The 24,265-nt window shown below is 47.4% G+C and overlaps 1 protein-coding gene across 19 annotated transcripts in view; it reads left to right on the plus strand.

The window, feature by feature from the left end:
* SLC39A11 (solute carrier family 39 member 11) overlaps window positions 1-24,265 on the plus strand; it is a 431,349-nt gene that overhangs the window by 127,301 nt on the left and 279,783 nt on the right. For all 19 annotated transcript variants that reach the window (XM_032618000.1, XM_032618004.1, XM_032618009.1 and 16 more), the window contains one exon: window positions 2,090-2,248. In XM_032618000.1, the coding sequence (XP_032473891.1) occupies window positions 2,090-2,248 (159 nt within the window). The remainder of the gene's footprint in view (window positions 1-2,089; window positions 2,249-24,265) is intronic.

The following is a 24,265-nucleotide window of genomic DNA, read 5'->3' on the forward strand; positions in this document are numbered from 1 at the left end:
CAGGGAGCCTGGCGAGGAAGAGAAATGAAAGAAATCCATTTGGGTTCTGGATCTGACTGGAAGGATAAAGGATCATTGATTCTCAAGGAGGGAACCCACCTGAATCGTCTGGGATGCCTTTCCATTTCAAGCATCCCAGATTCTGGCAAACCCTCCCTTGAGAGGCACATCCCTTCTGCCTCACCTTGCATCTTGTCCATGAGAATATGGTACATTGCTCACGTGCAGGGGACAGAAAAAAGGTTGGTACCCAGTGATGCATAGGGATGGAAAGGAGCTTTGACAGAAGAGGTTGGACTTGGTGTTGAGAAGGCGATGGGGATCCGAGGCTGGGGAAGTACCCCAAGTGACATTGACAAGGATGGGATGTGGGGAGGGACTGGAAGATGAGGCGAGTGGCCTTACTGGTGACATGGTCTAAATGGGAGGCCCTGAAACATGCAGGGATAGAGGTTGCTGGGCATGCCTGTGCCTCTGTGCTGGTCATCCTTGGTGGGAGCTTACCGTGAATGGCAATTACAGACTGTTGTTGAATTCTAAAGCAAGTGAGACAAAGTCCAGTAAAGGGATGGGTGAGCCCCTGGCATAGAGAAGGCTCCCACAGGCTTCCTTTGGTGGTCCCATGGAACTGAACTGATGAGCTGTTTTCATTGTTTCTGGGAGTCTCTGAGGCAGGTGCAATTTTCTACGGGCGGCGCTAGGACTTTTGCTGGGAGAGTCCAGTGCCAAACCGGTGACTGTGTGTAGGTGATGCATCAAAGAAGAGAAATCATTTTCTTTTTGCACAGATTTGTTTTTTATCGTTGCATTCGCAATACCTGGTTGCATCACTCTGAATGTTATTTGGGAGACGGATGATGCATTTATTTTAAAGGCAAGGCGTAGTTAATTTTAGAAACCCATTCAGCATTTTATACGTTAGTGCTGACTGTCATACGGTTACAATGGGTAGTGGGTGTGCTCTAGCCAAGATGTCATGGTGTCTGTAAGAGTAAACAACTGTGGATGAGTGTTTAATTCACTAAATGTCGGAGAACCTTTAATGAAATTGACCTCCCCGAGATTTGAGTCCAGCTTCAATTCTCCCTTTTCCCTTTTGTTTTTCCCCCTCATTGAGGTGATGATGGTGCCACTTTGCTCAGTTCCCTGGATCTGCCACTTCCTGGCTCTGTGACCTTGAGCAAATGATCTTATTACTTTGAGATTCAATTTCTTTATCTACAAATAGCAACGGAAAACAACTTCTTCCTCCCAAAGCTGTTGGGATGGATAAAATAAGATATCAGATGTGAAGCTTTGGTCCCTGGAAATAGTAGGTGATCAGTAAATAAAAGTTCCCTTCTTCCTTTTTAGAGATGAGAAAATTGATGAGACAGAGTCGACGTAGTCTCACTGGTTGCCTTCAGATATTTCAAGGGCTGTCACATATCACAGGGGACAGACACCTTCCTTTAGTGCTCTGGAGAGCAGATGTGGTGCGAAGAGGTAAAAACCGAAGGGAGACAGATTTCAGCTCTACTTAAGGAAGAACTTTGTAGTAATTAGAGCTGTCTCACATCCAAGGCAGTGGAGCTCACGAAGTAGTGAGCAGTCTAGTCCTGGTAGTATTCAGTTAGCACAGAATTTCTCAACAGTGCCACTCACCTTTGGGACCAGATAATTCTTTGCTGTCAGCGGCTGTGATGTGCGTTGTGAGACGTTTACCAGCTTCTCTGGCCTCTGCTCACTAGATGCTACTAGTAACCTCCCCCTCACCTCCAGCCCTACTTGTGACAACCAAAAATGTCTCCAGACATTGCCAGATGTCTCCGGCAATGGTTGAGAACCACTGAATTAGAGGCTAGATGACAGCAAACTAGACTCCCTCTTCCCAAGGTCAACTCCATCCTACCCCACATGGAGTTCTTAACAACATTAGAATTCTCGCGGCGGCTTTGTGCTTTGGGATAGTACCTACCACCGAGGATTAAAGGCCTAACCCAGGTGACACTGTGGGGACCAGTTTGGGCCATAGAGAGCGAGGGAAGTCCCCACTTGGAAGGCCTTCAGGCGATGGTTTAATGGTTTGTTGCTTATCGTGGTTTTGCAGGTCATGCTGGCCGCTTCCTATTGGTCGCTCCTGGCCCCAGCGGTGGAGATGGCTACGTCCTCTGGTGGCTTTGGCGCCTTGGCCTTTTTCCCTGTGGCTGTCGGCTTCACCCTCGGAGCTGCGTTTGTCTACCTGGCTGACCTCCTCATGCCTCACCGGGTGAGTACCACTCCGCTTTGGGCTCTTGTGTCGGGATGTATCTAGCTCTGTGCCATGGATTTACTCCTGTTCAAACTTGACATGCCAACTCGTGTCTATGTTAAGTAGCCAGCGATATCGAAATAGATATTTCACACCATTTAGGTCTTTTACCTGGAGGAACGGAATTGTGACTTAATGCCTAAAAGAAAATAAGCTCTTGGTAGTCTGACTCATCATCTCCTTAGTTACATTTTGATACGTTCAGATTTTAAATATCAGATCTCATTATAAATATAGAGTGCAGCTGACGTCGTGTGGTACAGCACTGTCTGTATGAGTGGACCTAGACGCTGGGGGAAGGGAGTGCCCGTGACGGTGGTCCTGACTCTTAGAGAGCTTATGATGTCACCAGGGAGATGACAACACACCCACCTGCAACATAAGACCGTCGACAAAGCATCGTATCCACAAGGGCTTATTCATAGGAGGGCGAGGTGGGGAGACCGGGCAGTAGGGCCCTGGGCTGCGCTCACTTCTGCCATGAACCGGTTATGTGTCCCTTCTCCCCACTTTTCCTTCTTACGGCTTGAGAATAACTCCCTTATAGGGGCTGCCGAGTGAAAACTAAAAAAATCGAAAAAGGCGTCAGAATTGGGGTGTGCCGGCGATTTAGCTTTTTTATTTTTTTTGCCCTAAATAGTGCTGGTGGGTTGGGTTTGGGGGATGGGCACGTACTTGCTTACAGAGAAGCACAAAATGAACCACAGCCTGAAGTCTGGCTGTGGTCACTGAGCAGAGGGAGCCGAGGCCAGGCCACGAGATCGTGACCCAGCGCCATCTGCTAAAACCGGGTCGGCTGAAGGGTGGACGTCAGTAGGACCCAGTGCGGGCACGAGTCACCTTAGCAGATGCAGTGTCCCAGCAAGTCCCCGAGGTGGGCAGAAGGCCCCTTAGAGACCTGAGCTGGTGCTTGAATCCTCTGTTCACCCAGGGTGGGGGGAGGCACGGCGGGGACCGTGTCGAGGAGCTGAGTTTCTCTGCTGGGTTGCCGTGGGCAGGGTCAGGTCCGGCTCACTGGAGTCGTCTGGGCATGTACCCCAGGAGGTAGGCTCACATCCTTTCCCCGGCCCACCTGCCTTCTCCACTGGAACGTGGCCCAGACACTCGTGAGAAACTGATTACTCATGTTCCAGAATGGCCAGCCTCTGGCCCAAACAGCTGGATGTGATGGTTGGTTGGACAGCTGTGATGTTGTCTCGGAGGTGTGTCATTCTTGTTCACCGAGAGTGTGAACAGCCGTGTCAGGTTCTGCCCCCTGGGCCCTTTGCTTCCCTGTTGTCAAGGAACATCTGCTTGCTAATAGCTTTGAGAGGTCCTCAGCATGGATTGCCGTATTCTGTCCTCAAGTCCGCCCTGGTTATCTGTAAACTTGCTGCTGGGATGTATTCTACTTGCCCTGGCAGGAAGATCTGGCAGCCAGGGGCCTTAACTCCTGAACAGCAGACAGGGGGCTGGCTCAGCTGCTGTGCACAGCCCCTGCTGGTCTCATTCTGCCCTTCCCACCTGGGCCCACCCGGGCTTCTAAGGCAGTATCTTGTCCCACCTGGGCCCACCCGGGCTTCTAAGGCAGTATCTTGTCCCACCTGGGCCCACCCGGGCTTCTAAGGCAGTATCTTGCAGAGGGCTCTTTACAGTCGTGAAGGGTCGCCCTTCCCTGATACTGGGGCCAGGGAGTGGGGGCCAGGTGTATTTGACCAGCTGCGTGAATGTGACGGCTTTCTCTGGGCAGCGGAAATAGTCATTCGGCCAGTTTGTTCTGTGCAGCAGTACTTTTTTTTTTTAACCTTTTGCTTCCTGTTTGTTCTACTGTATGCTTTGAATATAGAGGAGATCCCAGGGGAAAGTCTTGGGTCGAATACACAGAGAATTAGGCCTGGCTGGGGAGTGGTGGGTGAAGTCAATGGGTTTTGATCTTGAGTCCGTGTGGTTGACTGGGCAGCCACGGGGCGTACAGTCCTCTGTCGGGGAGAAAGCGGGGGCTAGAATTTGCTTTCAGAATGCTTGCTGCGATTGGAGTTTAGGAACCAGGAGTTCTGTGGGTCAATTCAGACTGAGATCTTTTCAGTTTCCTGTTCACTCCACCTTATGACAGAGCCCCACCGCTCAGCACGTGGCCCAGGGAGAGGACGAAGTGGTGAGAGCAAAAGGCTTTGGCTGCACTGGTGGTGGAGGGGCTCGTCCTGCAGAGCAGGCCCCAGGGGAAAGGGGGACCTGCCTGCAGAAAACCCCATGGCCTCCTTCCTGTCCTCTGGGAGGACCGTGCGTGGAGTTTGACGGGGTGAGAGGAAGTGAGTCAGTCTCTGCCTTATTTTACCTGCAGAAGTGAGCCAGTGCAGGAGTCCGCTCAGCACAGACGTGTGGTTTGAGCGATCCTGACATTGACTCGTGACCGTCCAAGCACAGGTGCCACCGCCTGCCCGCGTCGGAGATGTCCACCCTGGTTATACTTACATGTTCAGGGTGGCAAGACTCTGGGTGGGTGGGAAGGAAATGGTTAACAACCGGCCCTGTTCTCCAGCTCCATTTCCGTCGTTCAGCCTTTATTCCGATGTGTTTGTGCCCCTTTTGGAGCCGGAGCGCCATATTGCTCATGAAAAGGGTTTTACTCATAACAGCCTGTCAGGTTGAGCCCACTGTAGCTGTGTTAACTTCGGATGCATCAAATCGCTCCCTGAAAGGGTATTTATTTTCATGTATTTATCTGGGGATAGAGTAGAAAAGGCTCACGCGGTAACTGTTAATGGGAAATGAGCTGACAGGGTTTTACAGAGGCTTTGCCAAATGATATCTTAATGAGAGGGAGAGAGAGGCGGGGTAGGCAAGGAAGGTGCAGTCCGCCAGGGCCGGGAAGAGGCCTGACAGGAGGACGCTGATGGCGAATGCGGCTCGGGCCAGCCTGAGCCTAGCACTCCCCTTGGATGGTTCTAGGGAGAAGGGGAATGGACCTTGAACAGCTGTTTGGAGATACTGACATTTTTATGACCTTTGCAGTTTGCTTCTATATAAAGTTAAGGATGGCAGTGGGTGCGAAGACTTCACCTTTAGTTTAAAGCTGTGATTTTCTACTGGTGGGTAGAGGGGAGAGGAGGAAGAGGGTGGATGTGTGTCACCATGGCCTTGTGTCTTTCTTTATAGTCATATTAGTATTACATCAACACAGCACAAAAATCTCATTATAAAAATTAAACAAACTTTAACGTGTGACACTCCTTTCTTGCTGTAGACTGTGTCCTCTCAAAATTCCAATGCGGTGGTATTTGGAGGTGGGGCCTTTTGAAGGTGACCAGGTCATGAGGGTGGGAGCCCTCACGAATGGGATTAGTGCCCTGATAAAGGAGCCCCCTTCCCATTCTGCCACATTGGGACACGTACACACTGTTTGTGAACCAGGACGTGGGATCTCTCCAGACACTGCATCTGCTGGCACTTTGACCTTGGACTTCTCAGCCTTCAGAATTGCCAGAAATAAATTTCTGCTGTTTATAAGCCACCCAGTCGATGGTAATTTGTTAAAGCAGTCTGACCAGGGTAAGAGGCTCCCCTGTTTCCGTACTCTTCCCAAACCAGTCAACCATTGTCATCAGTTTAGTGGGTATCCTTCTAGATTTTTCTCTTTTCTCTTTCTTTTCTTTTTTCTTTAAGAAAACGAATTACGTTGTGTCCTGTAAATATCGAAATATAGACACTGTCCCCTATGCTTGTGTTGTTCAAGTATGCTTTAAATCAACTCCATAGCTACATGAATCCTGACTCATTTATTTAGACTTCCCTTCTCTTTGCTTATGTACATGCATGCATGCATTTCACACAGTTGGAACCGTCTGTGCGTTCTCTTACGTGTTATTTTTAAAATTGGAAACGATTTTTATCTTTAGTCATTTTAGTACATATACTGCATCCTTCCATCTTAGTGTAGTTCACCGGACCATTTCCCTGTCACTGAGGAGCTAGATTGCTCTGTGCTTTTGCTTATGTGTATATGTCTCTCTGGAAAATGTCATTTTGTTGTGTGTCTCCTGAAAAACAAGTGGTAACGTCTTGGCTGTGTTGTTGACACTTGCTTTTCCAGCTTTGCTTTGCATCTTGGCAACCTTCTCTCTGGGAGATGTGTGTTCCCCGCCCCTTCCCCTCCCTCTCTTGGGATTTGACATCCAAAGAGACTGCCCAAGGACTGCAGGGGGAGGGAAGGTAGTGGTGTCTGAGTCTGCCTGAGACCCTCGGGGCGGGGCATCGCAGCTGACGGCCCCGCCCAAACGTGCTCAGGGCAGCAGGCGATAGGGGTGCGACCTTCTCCTCAGTGCCCTCCTTCATGTATCTGTGTCCCAATCCTGTTCAGTTTCTCTTGGTTTTCGCTGTGATGGCAAAGAAGATGCCTCCACTAAAAACTTAAACGAGAAGGATGTGCGCCTACCTTTAATATGCCCCTAACTGTTGCTGGTGTCAATTTCTGGCCACTGGAGTCGCTATGAGGGACCAGGTATGACAACTGTTTGGAGGTGACAGGTGATTATTTTCCCCCTCAGGGGTGGTGCATGTTTTCCTCCTCTTCATAGATCCTTTCCGTCTTTAGCTTTACGAACGAATACCTAACAGAGGAGACTGGGGGTGGGGGAATGGCGAGAATCGCTTACAGAAGGAGAAATCGCAGTGGCGTCCACCTGTAGGGTCCATAGCATAATTCTGATATTATGAGATAAGCCCAGCTAGCTTCACAGTGAAAACGGGCTCCCTGCCTCCGTTTTACCATCTCCTTTCTTTTGCTTTGCTGTGGTTTGAGATCTGCACTTCTCTTTGATGCTCTGAGGTGCATGATGGGGTTGAGGGACGGTTGACATTTCAGCTGGCCTGGAGAGAGTCTCCGTCCAGCTGAATCACCGGGTTCCTCCGGCGTGGGGACGTGACCGTGTCATCAGAGGAGGCTGGGTGCCGGGGTGGATTGGGCGGCCCCACTGTCTGGGAAACCAGGTGGAAGAGGGATGAGGTTTTGCAGACAGTCCTTTTGCTTAACTGTATACCCATCTGTCCTCATTTTCTAGGTCTGCCATAACAAACCACCACAGACTGGGTGGCTGAAACAACAGAACTGTATTTCCTCACAGTTCTGGAAGCTAGAAGTCCAAGATCAAGGTGTTGTCAGGTGCCTCCTTCTACCCATGTCCTCACGTGGTCTTTCCTCTCCGTGGGCATCCCTGGTGTCACTCTGTGTGTCCAGATTCCCACTCCCGATAAGGTCAGCAGTCAGATTGGATTAGGGCCCAGCCTGAGGGCCTCCTTTTAACTTCATCACCTCTTTGGAGACCCCACCTCCAAATCCAGCCACATTCTGAGGCCCTGGGGGTTAGGGCTTCAGCATTTGAGTTTGCGGGGTGGCGGGGAGCAATTCAGCACATAACAGCATCCTCTCCGTTTCTTTTGATATCTGTGGTACTAAGATTGAGAGATAGTTCACCCTGTGGATGTGTGGAGGCCCTCAGTTCAGGCACTGGGTGTTCTGACCAAGAGCAGGCTGGCACTTGAACGGGCACGCTGAGTGAGCAGAGCTCGCTGATGAATACACGACGCTAACGAATACTTCAGTTTCTAATGGAGCAAAGCCGCGAGCTTGCTGGCATTGGAAGCCGTGGCTGGTGAGTCGTGGGCTGGGGAGCGTTGCCAAAACCTTGTCGTTCAGATGAGTCGCCGACAAAGGAGCGTTCTGAATCTTTTGTGAAAGCCAGTTTATTTCATCATACTGGGGGCTCTTGGCCCACTGATGCCGCGGGCCCTTCACAATGAGGTGTTTGTAGAGAGCTGGCGTTCAGGTCCCCCTGGGTCCCAAGCGCCCATTTCCGAGGTGCCTGTGGACGCCGCAGCCGAGGCTGTCTCCTGTGACGCTTAGGAAGGTGCTCGGTGTCGGTTTTGGTCCCGTTGGCATGCAGAGGGGCTCAGAAGGGGGTTGAGGCAGGCTCTAGTGTGGCGTGCTTGCTGACTCCCAGAGAAAGCCGTGGGTTAACCGTCCTGTGGACGCCCTGCTCTGCGCATGTACCTGCTGGGAACGCGTATCACAAACTCCCTTCCTCTCCACTCGCTCCCTTTGATCTCTAAGGCGGGAGGGGGCGGGAGGGCTGCTGTTCTACCCCTGTGTATGCCTGGGTGTGTTAGCTGCGTACCCAGTCCTGGCTAGTTGAGGCTACAGGAAAAATGTCTGTGGCTTTGCAGCCGATGACACAGAGCATCTGAGAGGGCCCAGTCAGAGCTTGGAAACCTACCTCTGTGGGTGCTGTGTACTCCCCAGGTCCCTTCACTGGGTCTGGCACGAAGACGTGCACGTGTGCGCGCACATGTGCACACGGAGCGGCCATTTCAGCACAGGCTGGCTTGCTGAAGGGACCTCCCCAAGCACTGAATGACCCTTGTTATTTTAATAGAGTGGTGGGGATTCTGGAACGCAAATAGGCACGGTTGGGACCTTCTGAGACTTGGACTTCCTTCTCCATGCTTAGAGCACCTTTTCATAGTTTAGACCGTAAAGTGGTGACTGAATACTTGTATTCTCTTGCCCTGTGTTGAGCCAGGCGGCAAGATTATGAGAAATATCCAAGAGGCCACCACGGAAATTTATTGAACCAGTGGCTGGTTGGCAAAGATGACGGAGGCAAAGATGATTTACGAGGCTGGCTGGCTAAAGGAATTGGGTGTGCGTTTCATCATAATTCCTTCCTCCCGAGGGGTGGGCGGGGCGCGTCTGTCGGCTCACAGGTGTACCCCTCTCTAGGTGGCTGGCGCATCAGTGCCCGACAGAGCAGGTCCCGGCCACGCCTGTCCTGTCCGTCTTCTCTCAGATTGTGGTGGTGTTGGTGATAGTGTAGACGGCTCACCTCAAGGCTGGAGAACCATAACCCCAGAGGAGTTAGAGTTCTGGTATCAAAGAAGAAAAGAGGAGTGAAGTTTGGGAATGTAGATGTCGGATTGGCCAGTTCTTTGAGGGGAAGGAGTTGGATTAAAGCCCCTGGAAAAGCTAAAACGTTGTTTAGCTTTAGCTCGACGTCCCCATAATGAGCCCCAGGGATAAATGACAGAAGGCATGTCAAGGACGGTAGGAAATGGAAACGCCCTCTGAAGATGCTCTGTGCAGCCCCACGCCTGCCGTTCCTTTTGTCCTGTGCCCTAGGACTGGGAGGAGGGCAAGGGATCTTCAGCCCTGTGTCTCAGAAGCACACGTGTCTCCAGAATCCCAGCCAATCCCCTTCAGAGCCTCCCTTTTCCAAATGCATGGGTTAGCAATAGGAGGACTTACCTTGCCTCGACCTGAGCGAGACGGGGGAGTTCTGAACGTAATGCAAAAGCCAGTAGACCATTACCAACACGCTGGCATGGTGCCCAGCTCAGAACACTGTCCCTCCAGCGTTCGCAGACTCTCTCCTAGTTACCCTGCAGGGCACACTGTGTGTGTTCCTTCAGCAGAAATCTTCCCTGGCAACCCCAGGTCTTGGTTCCACTTGGCACCTCCCCCATCTTGCCCTGTTTCTTCCCTGTGCCGTCATCACCGGTGGGGCTGGTCACTTGTGTCCTGAAGGCAGGGACAGGTCTGCTCTGGTCTCCCCTGTGACCCCGACAATACCTGGGCATCGTGCGTCTCCAGGAGGTATCCGATGAATGAGTGAATGGAGATGTTGGGAAGATCAGGTGAGATCGTTGTTATGAAAACTCCTTAGAGCCTCAAAGTTGAAAGCGCTTTACAGCCATGAGTTATTTTCTGGAGGCAGACCCACGCTCCTTGGCAAGTGGCCACTTTTGAGGCACTATAGACACGAGGCACAGAGAGTTGAATAGAAAAACTTAATCTGATTTGAATCTGCTATATTCTTGTTCACGCTTTATTTGCTTTGTTAATTACATTTGCCTAAGACTCTAAAGACTTACACTGCTGTTTAGAGTCAACATTTTCCTAGCAATTCGACCAGGAAGTGTGTTAGAAGGAATGAGGGTGGGGACGGGGTGGGAAGGAGCTGGGAAGTTGCCTTCGGTGCTTTAGAAAAATATTGATGCCTGGGCCTCCTTCTGGAGGCTCTGAGTCATTGTGTCCCAGGTGGACCCTAGGTATCTAAATGAAAACATCCCCCCAGAGGCCCTGATGTTCAGCCGAGGTTGGTGGCCAGCAATTGAAGGCAACTTACAACTTGCTTTGATTCAAGTGATGGTTTTTGGATGGTTTACTGCAATTCAAGTACCTTTCTCTTTCCCTTGGCAGCCAGTCTTACGATTTATTGCAAAGGACTCAGTAAAGAGGGAGAGAAGGGCTTCCTGCAGGTGATGAAGGTACAGTCTCAAGACGAAAGGGGGGAACTGACCTGGTTCTATGGGTTGCAAACTTCAGAGTGCACCAGAATCCCCTGGTGGGGGGGCTTCAAAGATGCAGGTGCCTGGGCCCACCCCAGACTCAATGACTTCTGAGCTCTTGGGAGGCAACCGAGGCCTCTGCATTTTAAAGTAGGTCCCTAGGGGACTTCTGGTGCTCAGCAAAGTGAGGGAATCGCAGAACAATCCAGGAAGGTGTGCCGGAGGAGTCTGGAAAGCTGTAGTATGTGAGGGGCACAGACAGAAAACTTGGGAGGTGGGGTACCCAGAATCCTCTATGTCTCATGGTCTCCTTAAAAATGTATTTTTTTATGACACAAATGAACTTATTTATGAAACAAAGACAGACTCACAGACATAGAAAATGAACTTGTTACCAAAGGGGAAAGCGGGTGGGGGAGGGATAAATTAGGAGTTTGGGATTAGCAGATACAAACTACTCTATTTAAATTAGGTAAACAAGGACCTCCTGTATAGCACAGGGAACTGACTATATTCAGTATCTTGTAATAAACCATAATGGAAAAGAATGTGAAAAAACATACGTTTGTGTATGTGTAACTGAATGACTTTGCTGTATACCTGAAACTAACACAATCGTGTAAACCAACTATACAAAGAATTCGTTTTTTAATTGATGTGAAATTCACATAACATAAAATGAACCGTTTTATTATTTATTTTTATTTATTTATTTATTTTTGGTTGCACCTCACGACTTGCGGCATGTTCCCTGACCAGGGATTGAACCCTGGGCCACGGCAGGGAAAGCCCGGAATCCTAACCACTAGGCCACCAGGGAACTCCTAAAATTAACCATTTTAAAGTGAACAATTCAGTGCCATTTGGCACCTTCCAGTTTTGTGTAACCAGCATTGCTGTCTAGTTCCAAAGCATTTCCATTCCCCCAAAAGGAAACCCCCATCCCCATTAAGCAGCCGCTCCCCCTCCCTCCCTCCCTCGTCCCCAACCCCTGGCAGCCACTCACCTGCTTTCTGTTTCTGTGGATTTACCCACTTAGGCTGTTTCATAGAAAAGCAGTCATACAGCGTGTGACCTTTTGTGTCTGGTTTCTTTGACTCAGCATAATGGTTTCAAGGTTCATCCGCATTGTAACCTGGGTCAGAACTTCATTCCTTTTTACGTCTGAGCACTGTCCCATTGTATGGATGTGCCGTCGTTTGCTTCTCCATCCCTCCGTTAATGGGCATTTGTGTTGTTTCCACCTTTTGGCTATTGTGAACAGTGCTGCTGTGAATGTGGGGTACAGGATTTGTTTGAACACCCTAATTCTCCATCCTTTGGGGGTATGTATCACGATCTCCACTTCACTGGTGGTTAAATCAGGTCAGTCCAGGTGGGCAGCCTGGCTGGCAGCTCAGATGACCCACAGTTTGCTGGAGTAACAGATGCAAAGCTCTCTGAAGCTCAGCTCTGAATAAGGAGTGGCCAGGAGGGCAGTTGGGCAGTTAACAGGGCCAGAGGGAGGGGAGGTCTGGAGGGAGCTGGTCGGGGGCAGGGCAGTTCTGTTTGGCTGTAGCTTCAGGCTAGCTTCCGTTTTAAGTGCCTTTTCTCAGCAAGGTTACAATGGAAACAGCCAGAGTAATCTTATTAGAAATACATTTCTGGGACTTCCCTGGTGGTGCATGGTTAAGAATCCACCTTCCAATGCAGGGGACGCGGGTTCAGTCCCTGGTCAGGGAACTAGATCCCACATGCGTGCCACAACTAAGAGTTCACATGCCACAACTAAGGAGCCTGCCTGGTGCAACCAAAGTAAATTAAAAAAAAGAAAAAACATTTCTGACCGTTCACTCGCCATCCCAAATCCTTTGCAATCTCCCCAATGGATCCAAGCCTTTTTGTCTTTTTTCTTTAACATGGACTTTCTTCTGGGCTTTCCTCCAGGCGCCTCCTTACCTCCTTAGCTTCAGCTCAGGCCAGTCCTCCGCCACTTGAACCAGCCACCAGCTGCTGCAACGGGCTCTCAGGACTCACGTGCCCTTTGTCATCCTGAGCCTTTCCTCGCGGTCTCCCTCTGCCGGGAACCACTTTCCTCCTTTAGCCGTCACCTGGCCAACTCCTCCTGGTTCCCCTTCAGGTTAGGACAAAGGCATCCTTTCCTCCAGAAGCTTTCCCGGAGCTCCGATCTGGGCGAGGTGCCCCTGCATCTTTGTAGCTCTCCCCGCCGAGCCCCTGCCTGGCAGGGGCTTCCCTGGTGGGCCGGCAGCTCCTTGGGGGCAGTGGCTTGGTCAGTCTTGTTTGCCCTGAATCCCCAGCACCTGCCGCGGAGCCTGGCCTGGAGAAGGGGGCTCAGAACGTGATTTGTTCTGACGTGAGGAAGGAGTGAGTGTGTGTTTGATCCTGGGACTTTATTCTTCACTGCATCCTCCAACCTACATCAGTGCCTGCAGCAGGCTAGATGCTGTGGCCCCTCTAACACCTCCCAACACAATAAACACTTCCTAAATGTGGGATTGTTGAATGAAAAGGAGAATTGTATGTATTGCGTGTATTTATGTATGTGCGTATGTGTACGTGCACATGGCATTTTTTATAAACAAACAATTCTAAGTAAAGTAGAGGGGAGAAGGCTGGTTTTGTGGAGAATCAGGTGGTCAGATGAGCTAAAACAGGGTCAAAAAACTTTTTCGGAAGAGGACCAGAAAGTATGTATTGTGGGCTTGGCAGACCTCTTATGGTTTCTGTTGCCTTTCTCGTTTCGTTTCCTTTTCCTTCCTTCCAACCCTTTAAAAATGTGAAAAACATCTGTACCTCATAGGCCGTACAAAAACAGGGCACTGGCAGCATTTGGGCCACGGGCTGTAGTTTGTAGACTCTTGATCCGCAAGGTCCTTTAAGGCCAGTTGCTTTTTAAACTTGGCTTTAGTGGTGTCATGTTATATGCATTTATACGTGGCCCTTTTTTCTTGATGGTTAAAATTATGTGTGTTAATTGTAAAAAAAAAAAAAAGCCTAGAGAATAGAAAAGTTCGAAGACATAAGAAAAATCTACTTTTAATCCCACTGCATGGGAGCAACTATAATTCATGTCTTGGAACATTTGCTTTCTGTATCTTTTCCTGTTGTTCTTTCTTCTCCGTGTGGGAAATGTCATAATAACTCACAGTCGTGGAGCATATACCGTGGGCAGGCACATTACACGCATAATCCTGTGGGGTCAGTGCTATTGTTGATTTTATTTTACAGATGAGGAAACTGAGGCTCACTTGTGTGATACGAGTGATCTAGATGCATAAGGACCCGTCTCACTAAGTAGCAAAGCCCAGGGATGCCCGGGTGGTGATGGCAGACGCGTGTGTTGAGGAGAAGCCTCTGTCCCTGGGTCCCTGGGTGCTGGAATGAGCAGAGGTCCTGCTTGTAGAAGAGCAGGGTAGTTTGTTATTGCAGCAAAACACAGCCCATCCTGACTGATACCCCGAACCACTGAGACATTTGGGTAGCATCAGTGTTAGTCGTGTAATGCTATCTCGGGGGCCTCTGTACCCTTGTTTCAGATGCCAGAGGCATTTTGGTGGGATACTTCCTGTTTGTTTGTGTGTTTTGTTGATGAGAAATTAATCAGTCCATCTAAGATAGAAATGGGAAATGTTATTTGAGCCTAAATGAGGATTATAACCTGGGAACAGCATCTCGCAAAGCTCCGAGAATCGTTCCACCCCTTAGAAGTCAAGGCACAGTTACATTAAGTGTTTTGAGACAGAGGGCTGTACATTAAATAACGTATTACTATTTAAAAAAAATTTTTTTAACATCTTTACTGGAGTATAATTGCTTTACTACAGTGTTGTGTTAGTTTCTGCTGTATAACAAAGTGCATCAGCTATATGTATACATATATCCCCACATCCCCTCCCTCTTGCGTCTCCCCCCCACCCTCCCTATCCCGCCCCTCTAGGTGGTCACAAAGCACTGAGCTGATCCCCCTGTGTTAAGTGGCTGCTTCCCACTAGCTATTTTACATTTGGTAGTGTGTATATGTCAGTGCTACTTTCTCACTTCGTCCCAGCTTACCCTTCCCTCTCCCCACGTCCTCAAGTCCATTCTCTACGTCTGCATCTTTGTCCCTGTTCTGCCCCGAGGTTCATCAAAACCATTAAATGACGTCTCATTGACGGTTTACACAATCCAGATGTGAGTGTCACCGTGGCGGGTCATGTGACCTCTTACAAGATCAAGAAAGAATGTTATCTTTTAAGGAGTTGTCTTGTTAACACTAGGAGGATGTTGCCCTTTATGGTTGAGCAGGTATTTCTGCGGATTGGGGGTGGTTTGGTGGATGCATAGTGCAGACACACGATGCACAGTGGTGCGGAGAGACGAGGCCAAAGGGCAGAGGAAATTTTTTTATGTTTAAATTTTTCTTGCCTTGCCATAAGATATGAATTTGATTTCACAGTTTCCTTATTGATCAGTCATCCCATTTGGACTCTCTCGGGAAGCAAAAGAGGACAGAATTAAAGGGATGCTTGCCACTGCTTTCTGCTCACCCCTAAATTCCATCACGAAGGAAAGCGTGTGGGCAGCCTTGGATACCTGTTCCCTGTGACGGTGATGTGTGAAGTGTGGGTGAGGCTGTGTTTCTCGCTTCCTCAATCCCAGGGGCTCCAGGCTCCTTTTGGGGCATTTGCACTGTTATCCCTGCCTTTCTCCTCCTCTTATTCTCCTGACAGCTGTCGTAAAAATAACCGCCTGCTTTGTCTGACACCCTGATCCCGACTCTGCTCACCCCTCCCCGTTTTGCTAGAAGGGCTTGCGTATCGAGTTTCCATATGGTGCAGTGAGTGGCAGTTGGAGGAGTCCCAGCAGACTGGCTCCTTGGTGATGCCCAGGGTTCCTCCGGTTCAATGGCAGGAACGATTTAGGGCAGGACTGGCAGGTAACGAGCCCGGGGAAATGCGAGTTTGTGCTGGGCTCACATGCTGATGGGGTTCTAGGTTGGCATTACACTTGGGGCTAGTGCTGGGTGATTTATGTTATATGATGATACACTAGAATGTAATGATATATTACCTGACGATATACGATATAACGGTATTCCATAATGGCATTATGTAGCGACGCATCATTAGATAGAGCGTACCATCATGCTTTCTAACACCCCCATGTTCCCCACCCAAGTCCACGTTTCTCGGTTGCGTGAAAGCTTCTTTAGAGGCAATGTGTCATACTGGAATACGCATGGACATTGGATCAAATTGCCCTGGACTCACAGGGCTGTGTGTCTTGGGGCAGTTACTTAACCTCTCTGAGCCCTGGTATCCTTATCTGTAAAATGGATATAGTCCTACCTGAGAGGGTGGCCATGAGGATTAAATAAAATGAATGCCTATAGAGTACCTAAGACGTAGCCTGGGCAGCTCACAGTAGGTCTTTAATAAATATGAGTTATACCAAGAAATGTGGAAGCAGCTGGGGATAACTTTTTGGTTATGTTTCTTATTTGCACAAGTTGTGGATTCAGGCATGATGAAACATTTGTAAGTGTATGCGTCTGTGTGTGTGTGGGCTGCTTTTCTCTTTTAATCATTTCTCTGTGGTTATCGTCACAGGAAATAGCATCAGCTCCATTCCATCTCTCTGGTATCCTACGTGGTCTGGCTTTTCTTGCATCTTCACTGAGATGTTTCAGCAGGGACCCCCCCCCCCCCCCACCCACCAAACTTTTGCTTCCCTTTCCCATTCTGTTCTGTGGCTTGGTGACTGGATGAGTTTTTGTTACCATGAGGAGTACCCCCGAAGCAGCTGCATGTGTCAGAATCACACTGTGATGGGCATCTGGACCGGCACACTTTTGTAGACCTTTACTGTCTTCTGTCCTAGGCTGAGACTCTTCTTCCCTTTTCCTCCTTACCCGCTACTGCCCTGTCCCCACCAGGTCTATTTTTCTTTGATTCATTTAGCGCCAAACTTCGGTACCGGTCATTTTGCTGGTCCCAGGGATCAAAAGCCCTATAATTAGATAAGCAATGGCAGAGCAGTAATTGCTATAGTGGAAGAGTATAAGATGAGAGCCCTGATAAATCGTGACTCAGTCTACCTGGGGAAGGCTTCCTGAAGTTGGTGCTTGAGTTTAGACTTAAAGGTTAAGTTGGAATTTGTCAGGTAGATGGCCTTGACAGGAGGTGGTGGGGTATACATTTCAGACAAAGGGAACAATATATCTAAAGATGCACTACAGCAGGTTGACTAGTTCATCGTTGCGGTGGTACAAAGCATGTGTATTCGTTAGCCATTGCTGCCTAACAAACAACCCTAAGATCTCAGTGACACACCACAGTCAGTAAGGATTGATTTCCCAGCTGCCTGTCAACTGGCTGGGACAACTCTGCCGATGTCAGCTGGGCTCACTCATGCCTCTGTGGCCTAGCTGGAGGTCAGCCAATCTTGACTGCTCTAAGCTGCAGGACTGCAGATGGGCGTGGTGAGTCTGCTCCAGGTGTCTTCTTGTCATCTGCCTCGGGCCAGGGCACATTTTTCTTCTAGCGAGGGCAGAGCCATGAAAGGAAGAGCAGAAGCAAACAAGGCCTGTTCGGGCTGAGGCACAGAACTGACACCCGAATACTTCCATCCATGTTTTATTGACTAAGCAAGTCACATGGCAGGATCCAAGGTTGACGGTGGTTGTTCTGGGATGAAGAGTGATCACCCCAGATCCGTTTGTTTCCTGGAACCTCAGAATGTGACTTTACTTGGAAACAGGGTCTTTGCAGGTGTCATGAGTTAAGAAGAGGTCATATGGGACTAGGTAGGCCCTAAAGGCAGTATGTGTTTTTATAGGAAGCAGGGAGAAGAGACGTAGGGGAAACAGACAGAGAGAAGGAAGGCCACATGAAGAGGGGGCAGGGATTGGAGTTCTGCCACCACAAGCCAAGGAATGCCAAGGATTGACAGAACCACCAGAAACTGGAAGAAGTAAGGAAGGCTCCTTTCCTCTACAGGTGTCAGTAGGAGCACGGCCCTGCTGACACCTTGCTTTCAGACATCTGGGCTCCAGAACTGTGAGAGAATAAATTTCTGTTGTTTTAAGCCCCCCAGTTGGTGGTTATTTGTTACGGCAGCCCTAGGAAGCTAATAAAGTAGCCATATATAAACCATGCCCGTGATAGGACCATGACGAGCATGGATGCAAAGAGAAGTAAAGAACTGGTGCCCGTGAGTGCACCTGCCACAGAGAGACAGATCCTGGTGGTGGAGAGAGACGGGGCCCGGACAGGTAGGCAGGGTTGGCATATCGTAGTCTACAAAAAGCTTGGCTTTTCTTCTGTAGGCAATGGTGAGAATGAAGGTTTGGGGGCACGGGCATGACTTCTTCAGATGTGGGTTTTAGAAGGAGGGCTCTGGGGTAATGGAGGGCAGAGTGGAGGATGTTGGTCTAGACTCAGGCTATGACAGTAAGCCAGGTGAGAAAGGAAGAGGGTAGGAATTAGGGTAGCACTTTAGAAAGAAATGGGTAGACCTAAAAACAATGTTTAGAGGAAATAGTTGGATTTTGTAATCAGTTGGACGTGGGAGGAAAGGAAGGCAAGAATCTAGATTGATCCTTATTTTTGGCTGGGGACACCTAGTGGATTGGGTGCCTTTCCTCCAAAAGTGAACACAGCAAGCAGAGGAGCTGTTTACGGAGCGGAGGCGTTCAGTGGTTATGGGTCAGGCCTGGTGTGGTGCTCACTTCACCTGCTCCCTTTCTCCTGGTCAGTTCTTAGTCACATGCCCGTCTGCTTGCGTGGAAGGCAAGTCACGTGACCAAGCCCAAAGTCAAGGGGTGGGGAAATATGCGACGCACACAATAAGGCCACGGCAAGGACGCAGGGAGGGATAAAAACTGGGACCCATCACTCAGCCTGTGGCAGAGAGCGTGACAGCTGTGAGATATGAAGTCAGGAGAGGTGGGCAGGCTGGATCACATAAAATCTACCGCTGCGTCCAGAAAGAAGAGGAGAACGTAGGTGTCGGTAGGGATGGCTGTTGGCTCCGTGTGTTGTGTGGTTTGCTTGTGCATACGCTTGTGTGGTCTTCACCACAACCAAACTGCCGGTTTCAGCACCCCGAAATTCCCTTGTACCCCTTTGCAGTTAGCCCCCCACCCCCAATCTGATCCCAGGCCGTCACTGATCTGCTTCTGTCACTACTGCTTAGTTTCAGGCCTCAGGAGTTTCAAAAGCTCGTCAGGTGATTCTAATGAGTAGCCAGCTAACGATAAAACAAGCATTTTAAAATTTGCTGACATTAACAAACAAACAGAAAAAACTTCTCTCTGACACAAGACACCATAAAGTTAAAGCCACACCAAGGTCTGTGAGATGTTTGCTATGCATATAACTGACACAAAGTATTGGTGTCTAGAATATATAAAGAGCTCCCACAAATCAATGAGAAAAGGGCAAACCATACTCAATAAAAAAATGAACAAATTATTTGATTAGGAATTTCAGAGGAGGAAACCCTAAAGGCCCAACAGATAGGTGAAAAGATGTTCAACATCACTAGTAATTGGGGAGATACGGTTTAAATTCTCACCCATTATATCTGACAAAAAATGAAGAAAAAGTTGATAATACTATTTAACAAGATTTGGGCAAATGGGAACCTGCGTGCACGGTTGGTGGGAGTGCAAGTTAATTCAGCCATCGGAGTAATTTGGAAATATCTAGTAAAACTGAAGGCATGTATACTGTGACCAAGCAATTCCAATTTCAGGGATGTGCTCTCTAAACATTCTTGCAAATGTATACAAGGAGCCAGGTGTAGGAATTTTCCATTGCAGCACTTCTTGTAATGGTGAAAAATTGGAAATAAAATACCAGTCATCAGATGAGTGGATAATTAAATTGTGATAAATTCATAAATGGTGTGCTAAACAGCAGTTAAAATACGTGAGCTAGATCTATAAATCAGCATGGATAAATGTGCAGTGTTTAGCAGAAACCGCACGTAAGTTGCAGAATGCTGCACGTAGTAAAATAGTATTTAAATTTTGAAATTGTGTCAAGTAAATTACCTATTTTATCTACAAATATTTTATATATAAAATTATAGGGGGCTTCCCTGATGGCGCAGTGGTTGAGAGTCCGCCTGCCAATGCAAGGGACACGGGTTCGTGCCCCGGTCCGGGAAGATCCCACATGCCGCGGAGCGGCTGAGCCCGTGAGCCATGGCCGCTGAGCCTGCGCGTCCGGAGCCTGTGCTCCGCAACGGGAGAGGCCGCAACAGTGAGAGGCCCGCATACCGCGAAAAAAAAAATATATATATATATAAGCTTGTCTATGAAAAGTGTAAAAACATGGCTAAGAAGGGTACCCATGAGCTTTTCCAGTTATTTAGCATCTCTAAGTGGTAGGAGGAGAGAGGAACTTCAATTCTTTCTGCAACATTTTATTTAAAAAAATCTGAATCAACTATCGTAAAAGGCTAAGTTTTGTTAACTGTAGGTGGGAGGTGCGTGGATTTTGATCTTGTTATTGTCTGTTCATCTCTGAAATAGTTCCTTAAGGAGGAGTCTTAAAAACTATAGGTAAAATTGCAAATAATAAAAACAAATGACATCAAAATGAAGGAAGAAACTTGTGTTTGACAGTGGATTCAGTGGGGTTTGTGTTTTCATGTGATGGTTACCAAAACATCTTGCACATCTTTTAGTAATGGTCCCTAGCCTTGGACAGTCATAAAATTAAAGTACTCTTAAATTTTTGTATATAGGCTATTAAAAAATCTGTAAGATTTTGGGGTGTGTGTGTGTCTGTATGTTGGGGGAGGGAGATAATTATTATAAAATCCTAAAATTAAAAGGAAATGCCTACCTTGAATGTATTTACACCGTTATACTTGAACCCCACCTGTTTTTTTTTTTCTTCCTGGTCATTTCGTAGCGACTGTTGTTACATTGCTAATTTTGATAACTACTGAGAATCAAGTTGTCAAAATGTGACAGTCTTTGGGTCTGTAACTGGTTGTAAGAATTGATTCTTAGTGGTCATCAAGGTACTGCACTGGTTTGAATTCCAACGTTCTAACTTGAAAACCAGGCAGGACACAAGGGCAGTCCACATCACCAGTTCTTATTTTGTTAATTAAGTTCTCAGCCTAATGCTTGCTCCTGAGATGGAATGCTTGTGATGTTATGCCTTTCACGTAGTGAGATAGACAAGCCATTTACAGCATCATCCGCAAATAGTCCGATAGTATGTGCAGCATTATCCATTTTTATGCTTTGTAATTTAGGATGCCTTCTCGCCAGAAGAGAAAATTGATGACTGGAGAGCCTCTTGCAAGAACATTCATTTTATCCTAGGTGACAGTAATGACCCCAAATAATGGAGTTTTGTGATATCCATATGCGAAGACCATCTTTGGAAGAACAATAGCCCAGGACTCAGATACTGATCGATACTCTTCTGCAGTGGACTGTGTTTAATTTTCAAGGCGGGACCTTATTTTTCTCTTCATGAATGCAAAAGTCTACATCTTGAAACAGTAGAATAAGAAAAGCTGTCTTCACTCAGAGCCTGGCTTGGTAAACTATAGGAGATGAGGGTGCATGACAGATTGTCAGTATAAGTTAACATACTTCCCAACCACAATGCTAATTTCTTAGAACAGAAGATGCTCTTTTAGAATTCTACTAAAATTCTATTAAAAGATAAAAACAAAGACACCAGACTGCATTGTTTAAAGGTAATCTCTATCCTTAAGACCTACCTTGGGGTGGTGTAAACAGAATGACATGAATGGAATATTTAGAACCTTGCTGTTAATCATGTTTTAAGGCATGATAGTTGCTCCAAGCAATTTAAGAGACACTTGGACCACTGCTCATTATTCATTGTTATCATGGGAAAATCATTTCATTGCAAATAAAAGTAATAAGCAATTAGAGGAAAGGAGATACCAGAGTAAAGGAAACAGTTTAAGATGCAGCCAGGATCTGGCTGTGCTGTGGCACTCCAGCCTCCAGCATTTAAGGAGGATGGCTGACTGTTTTCTTTTGTTGTTGGTGTTTTTTCTTTTTTTTTTTTTTTTTTTCAATTGATGTTGGACTTCATTCAACTTAAATCTTCTGCTCTGGGAAAGACTTTGTTAAGAGAATGAAAAGATAAGCCAAGAGACTGGAAGGAAATACTGGTAAAACAAATGTTTGATATTGGACTTATATCTAAAATATACAAATAAACCTTAAAACCAAACCATAAAGAAATAAACAAATCCAATTTACGAATAGGTAAAAGATGTGTCCGACAAGTTGGCCAAGATGGTGAACAGATGGCAAATAAGTATGTGGAACAATGCTCAATATCTATTGTCATTAGGGAATTTCAAATTAGGACAACAGGGAAATACCACTACACACCTATGACAACGAAGAAAGAAGGTCGGGGGAACATGCAGTACGTATTGCTGGCGAGTATTGTTTCGTTTTTCTTTTTGTGTATTGTGGTAAAGAACACACAGCATAAAATTGACCACTTAACTGTTTCTAGTGTACAATCCAGTAGCCTTAGCTATGTGCATGTTGTTGTGAAACAGACCTCCAGAACCTGCTCCTCTTGCAGATCGGAAGCTCTATACCCATCAAGCACCAGTTGCCCGTTTCCTCCCCGCCCCATAGTGGTTCCCTGGTAACCATCATCCTACTTTCTGTTTCTATGAACTTGACTACTGTAGATACCTCATATCAGTGGAATCATATAGTATTTGTCCTCTTATGCCAGGCTTTTTTTTTTTTTTTTTTTAATAAACTCGTTTATTTATTTATTTTTGTCTGCGTTGGGTCTTCGTTGCTGTGTGCGGGCTTTCTCTAGCTGTGCTGAGAGGGGGCTACTCTTCACTGCGGTGCACTGGCTTCTCATTGTGTTGGCTTCTCACGTTGCAGAACACGGGCTCTAGGTGCGTGGGCTCAGTAGTTGTGGCTCGCGGGCTCCAGAGTACCGGCTCAGTAGTTGTGGTGCACAGGCTTAGTTGCTCCGCAGCATGTGGGATCTTCCCGGACCAGGGCTCGAACCCATGTCCCCTGCATTGGCAGGCGATTCTATTTTTTTTTTTTTTTGAGGTACGCGGGCCTCTCACTGTTGTGACCTCTCCCATTGCGGAGCACAGGCTCCAGACGCGCAGGCTCAGCTGCCATGGCTCACGGGCCCAGCCGCTCTGCGGCATGTGGGATCTTCCCGGACCGGGGCACGAACCTGTGTCCCCTGCATCGGCAGGTGGACTCTCAACCACTGCGCCACCAGGGAAGCCCTGGCAGGCGGATTCTTAAGCACTGCGCCACCAGGGAAGTCCCTATGAGAGGCTCATTTCACCTAGTATGTCCTCAGGTTTCATCCATGTTGTAGCATGTATCCGAATTTCCTTCCTTTTTAAGGCTGAATAATATCCCACTGTGTGTGCGTGTGTGTGCGTGTGTGTGCGCGTGTGTGTGCGTGTGTGTGTCTGTGTGTGTGCCACGTTTAGTTACCCATCCATCTGTTGATGAGTGTTTGGATTGCTTCCACCTCTTGGCTATTGTGAGTAGTGCTGCTATGAACATGAGTTTGTAAATGTCTCACCGAGATTCTGCTTTCAATTCTTTGGAAACCCGGAAGTGGGATTGATGGATCGTATGGTAGTTCTGTTTTTAATTTTTTGAGGAAACTCCACATTGTTTACCATAGCAGTTGCACCGTTTTACAATCTCACCAACAGGGCACAAGCGTTCCAAATTCTCCACATTCTCAACAAAACTTGTTCTCTTCTGTTGTTTTCTCTTCCCTTCCCTTCCCTTCTCTCCTTTTCTTTCGTGATGTCCCCTCCCTCCCTCCTTCCTTCCTTCCTTCTTTGGTAGTAGCCATCCTCATTGGTGTGAGATGATATATCATTGTGGTGTTTAATTTCTCTTATGATTAGTGATGTTGAGCATCTTTTCGTAAGTTGGCCATTTGTGTAGCATCTTTGAAGAAATGTCTATTCAAGTCCTTTGCCCATATTTTAATAGGGTTATTTGACTTTCTTGTTGACTCTTTTCCTATCCAGGCTTTTCAATTTAATTTACTGGGGGAGAAATTTCTTTTCAAATATGGCACCTCTGTTTTTTTAATTGAAGTATAGTTACTGTACAATATTATATAAATTACAGATGTACAATATAGTGATTCACAATTTTTAAAGGTTATATTCCACTTATAAAATATTGGCTATATTCCCCGTGTTGTACAATATATCCTTGTAGCTTATTTTATACATAATAGCTTGTGCCTGTTGATCCCCTACCCCTATACTGCCCCTCCCCTCTTCCCTCTCCCGACTGGTAACCACTAGTTTGTTCTCTATATCTGTGAATCTGTTTTTTTTTTGTTATATTCACTAGTTTGTTGTATTTTTTAGATTCCACATATAAGTGATATCATACAGTATTTGTCTTTCTCTGACTTGCTTCACTTAGCATAATGCCCTTCAAGTCCGTCCGTGTTGCTGCACCTGGCAAAATTTCATTCTTTTATTATGGCTGAGTAGTATTCCCTTTACTATGTATTTATATATACCACATCTTTATCCTTTCATCTGTTGGTGGACACTTAGGCTGCTTCCATATCTTCACAACTGTAAATAATGCTGCTGTGAACATTGCGGGGCATGCATCTTTTC

Source organism: Phocoena sinus, chromosome 20, assembly GCF_008692025.1.
Source record: "Phocoena sinus isolate mPhoSin1 chromosome 20, mPhoSin1.pri, whole genome shotgun sequence".
Taxonomy (NCBI): domain Eukaryota; kingdom Metazoa; phylum Chordata; class Mammalia; order Artiodactyla; family Phocoenidae; genus Phocoena; species Phocoena sinus.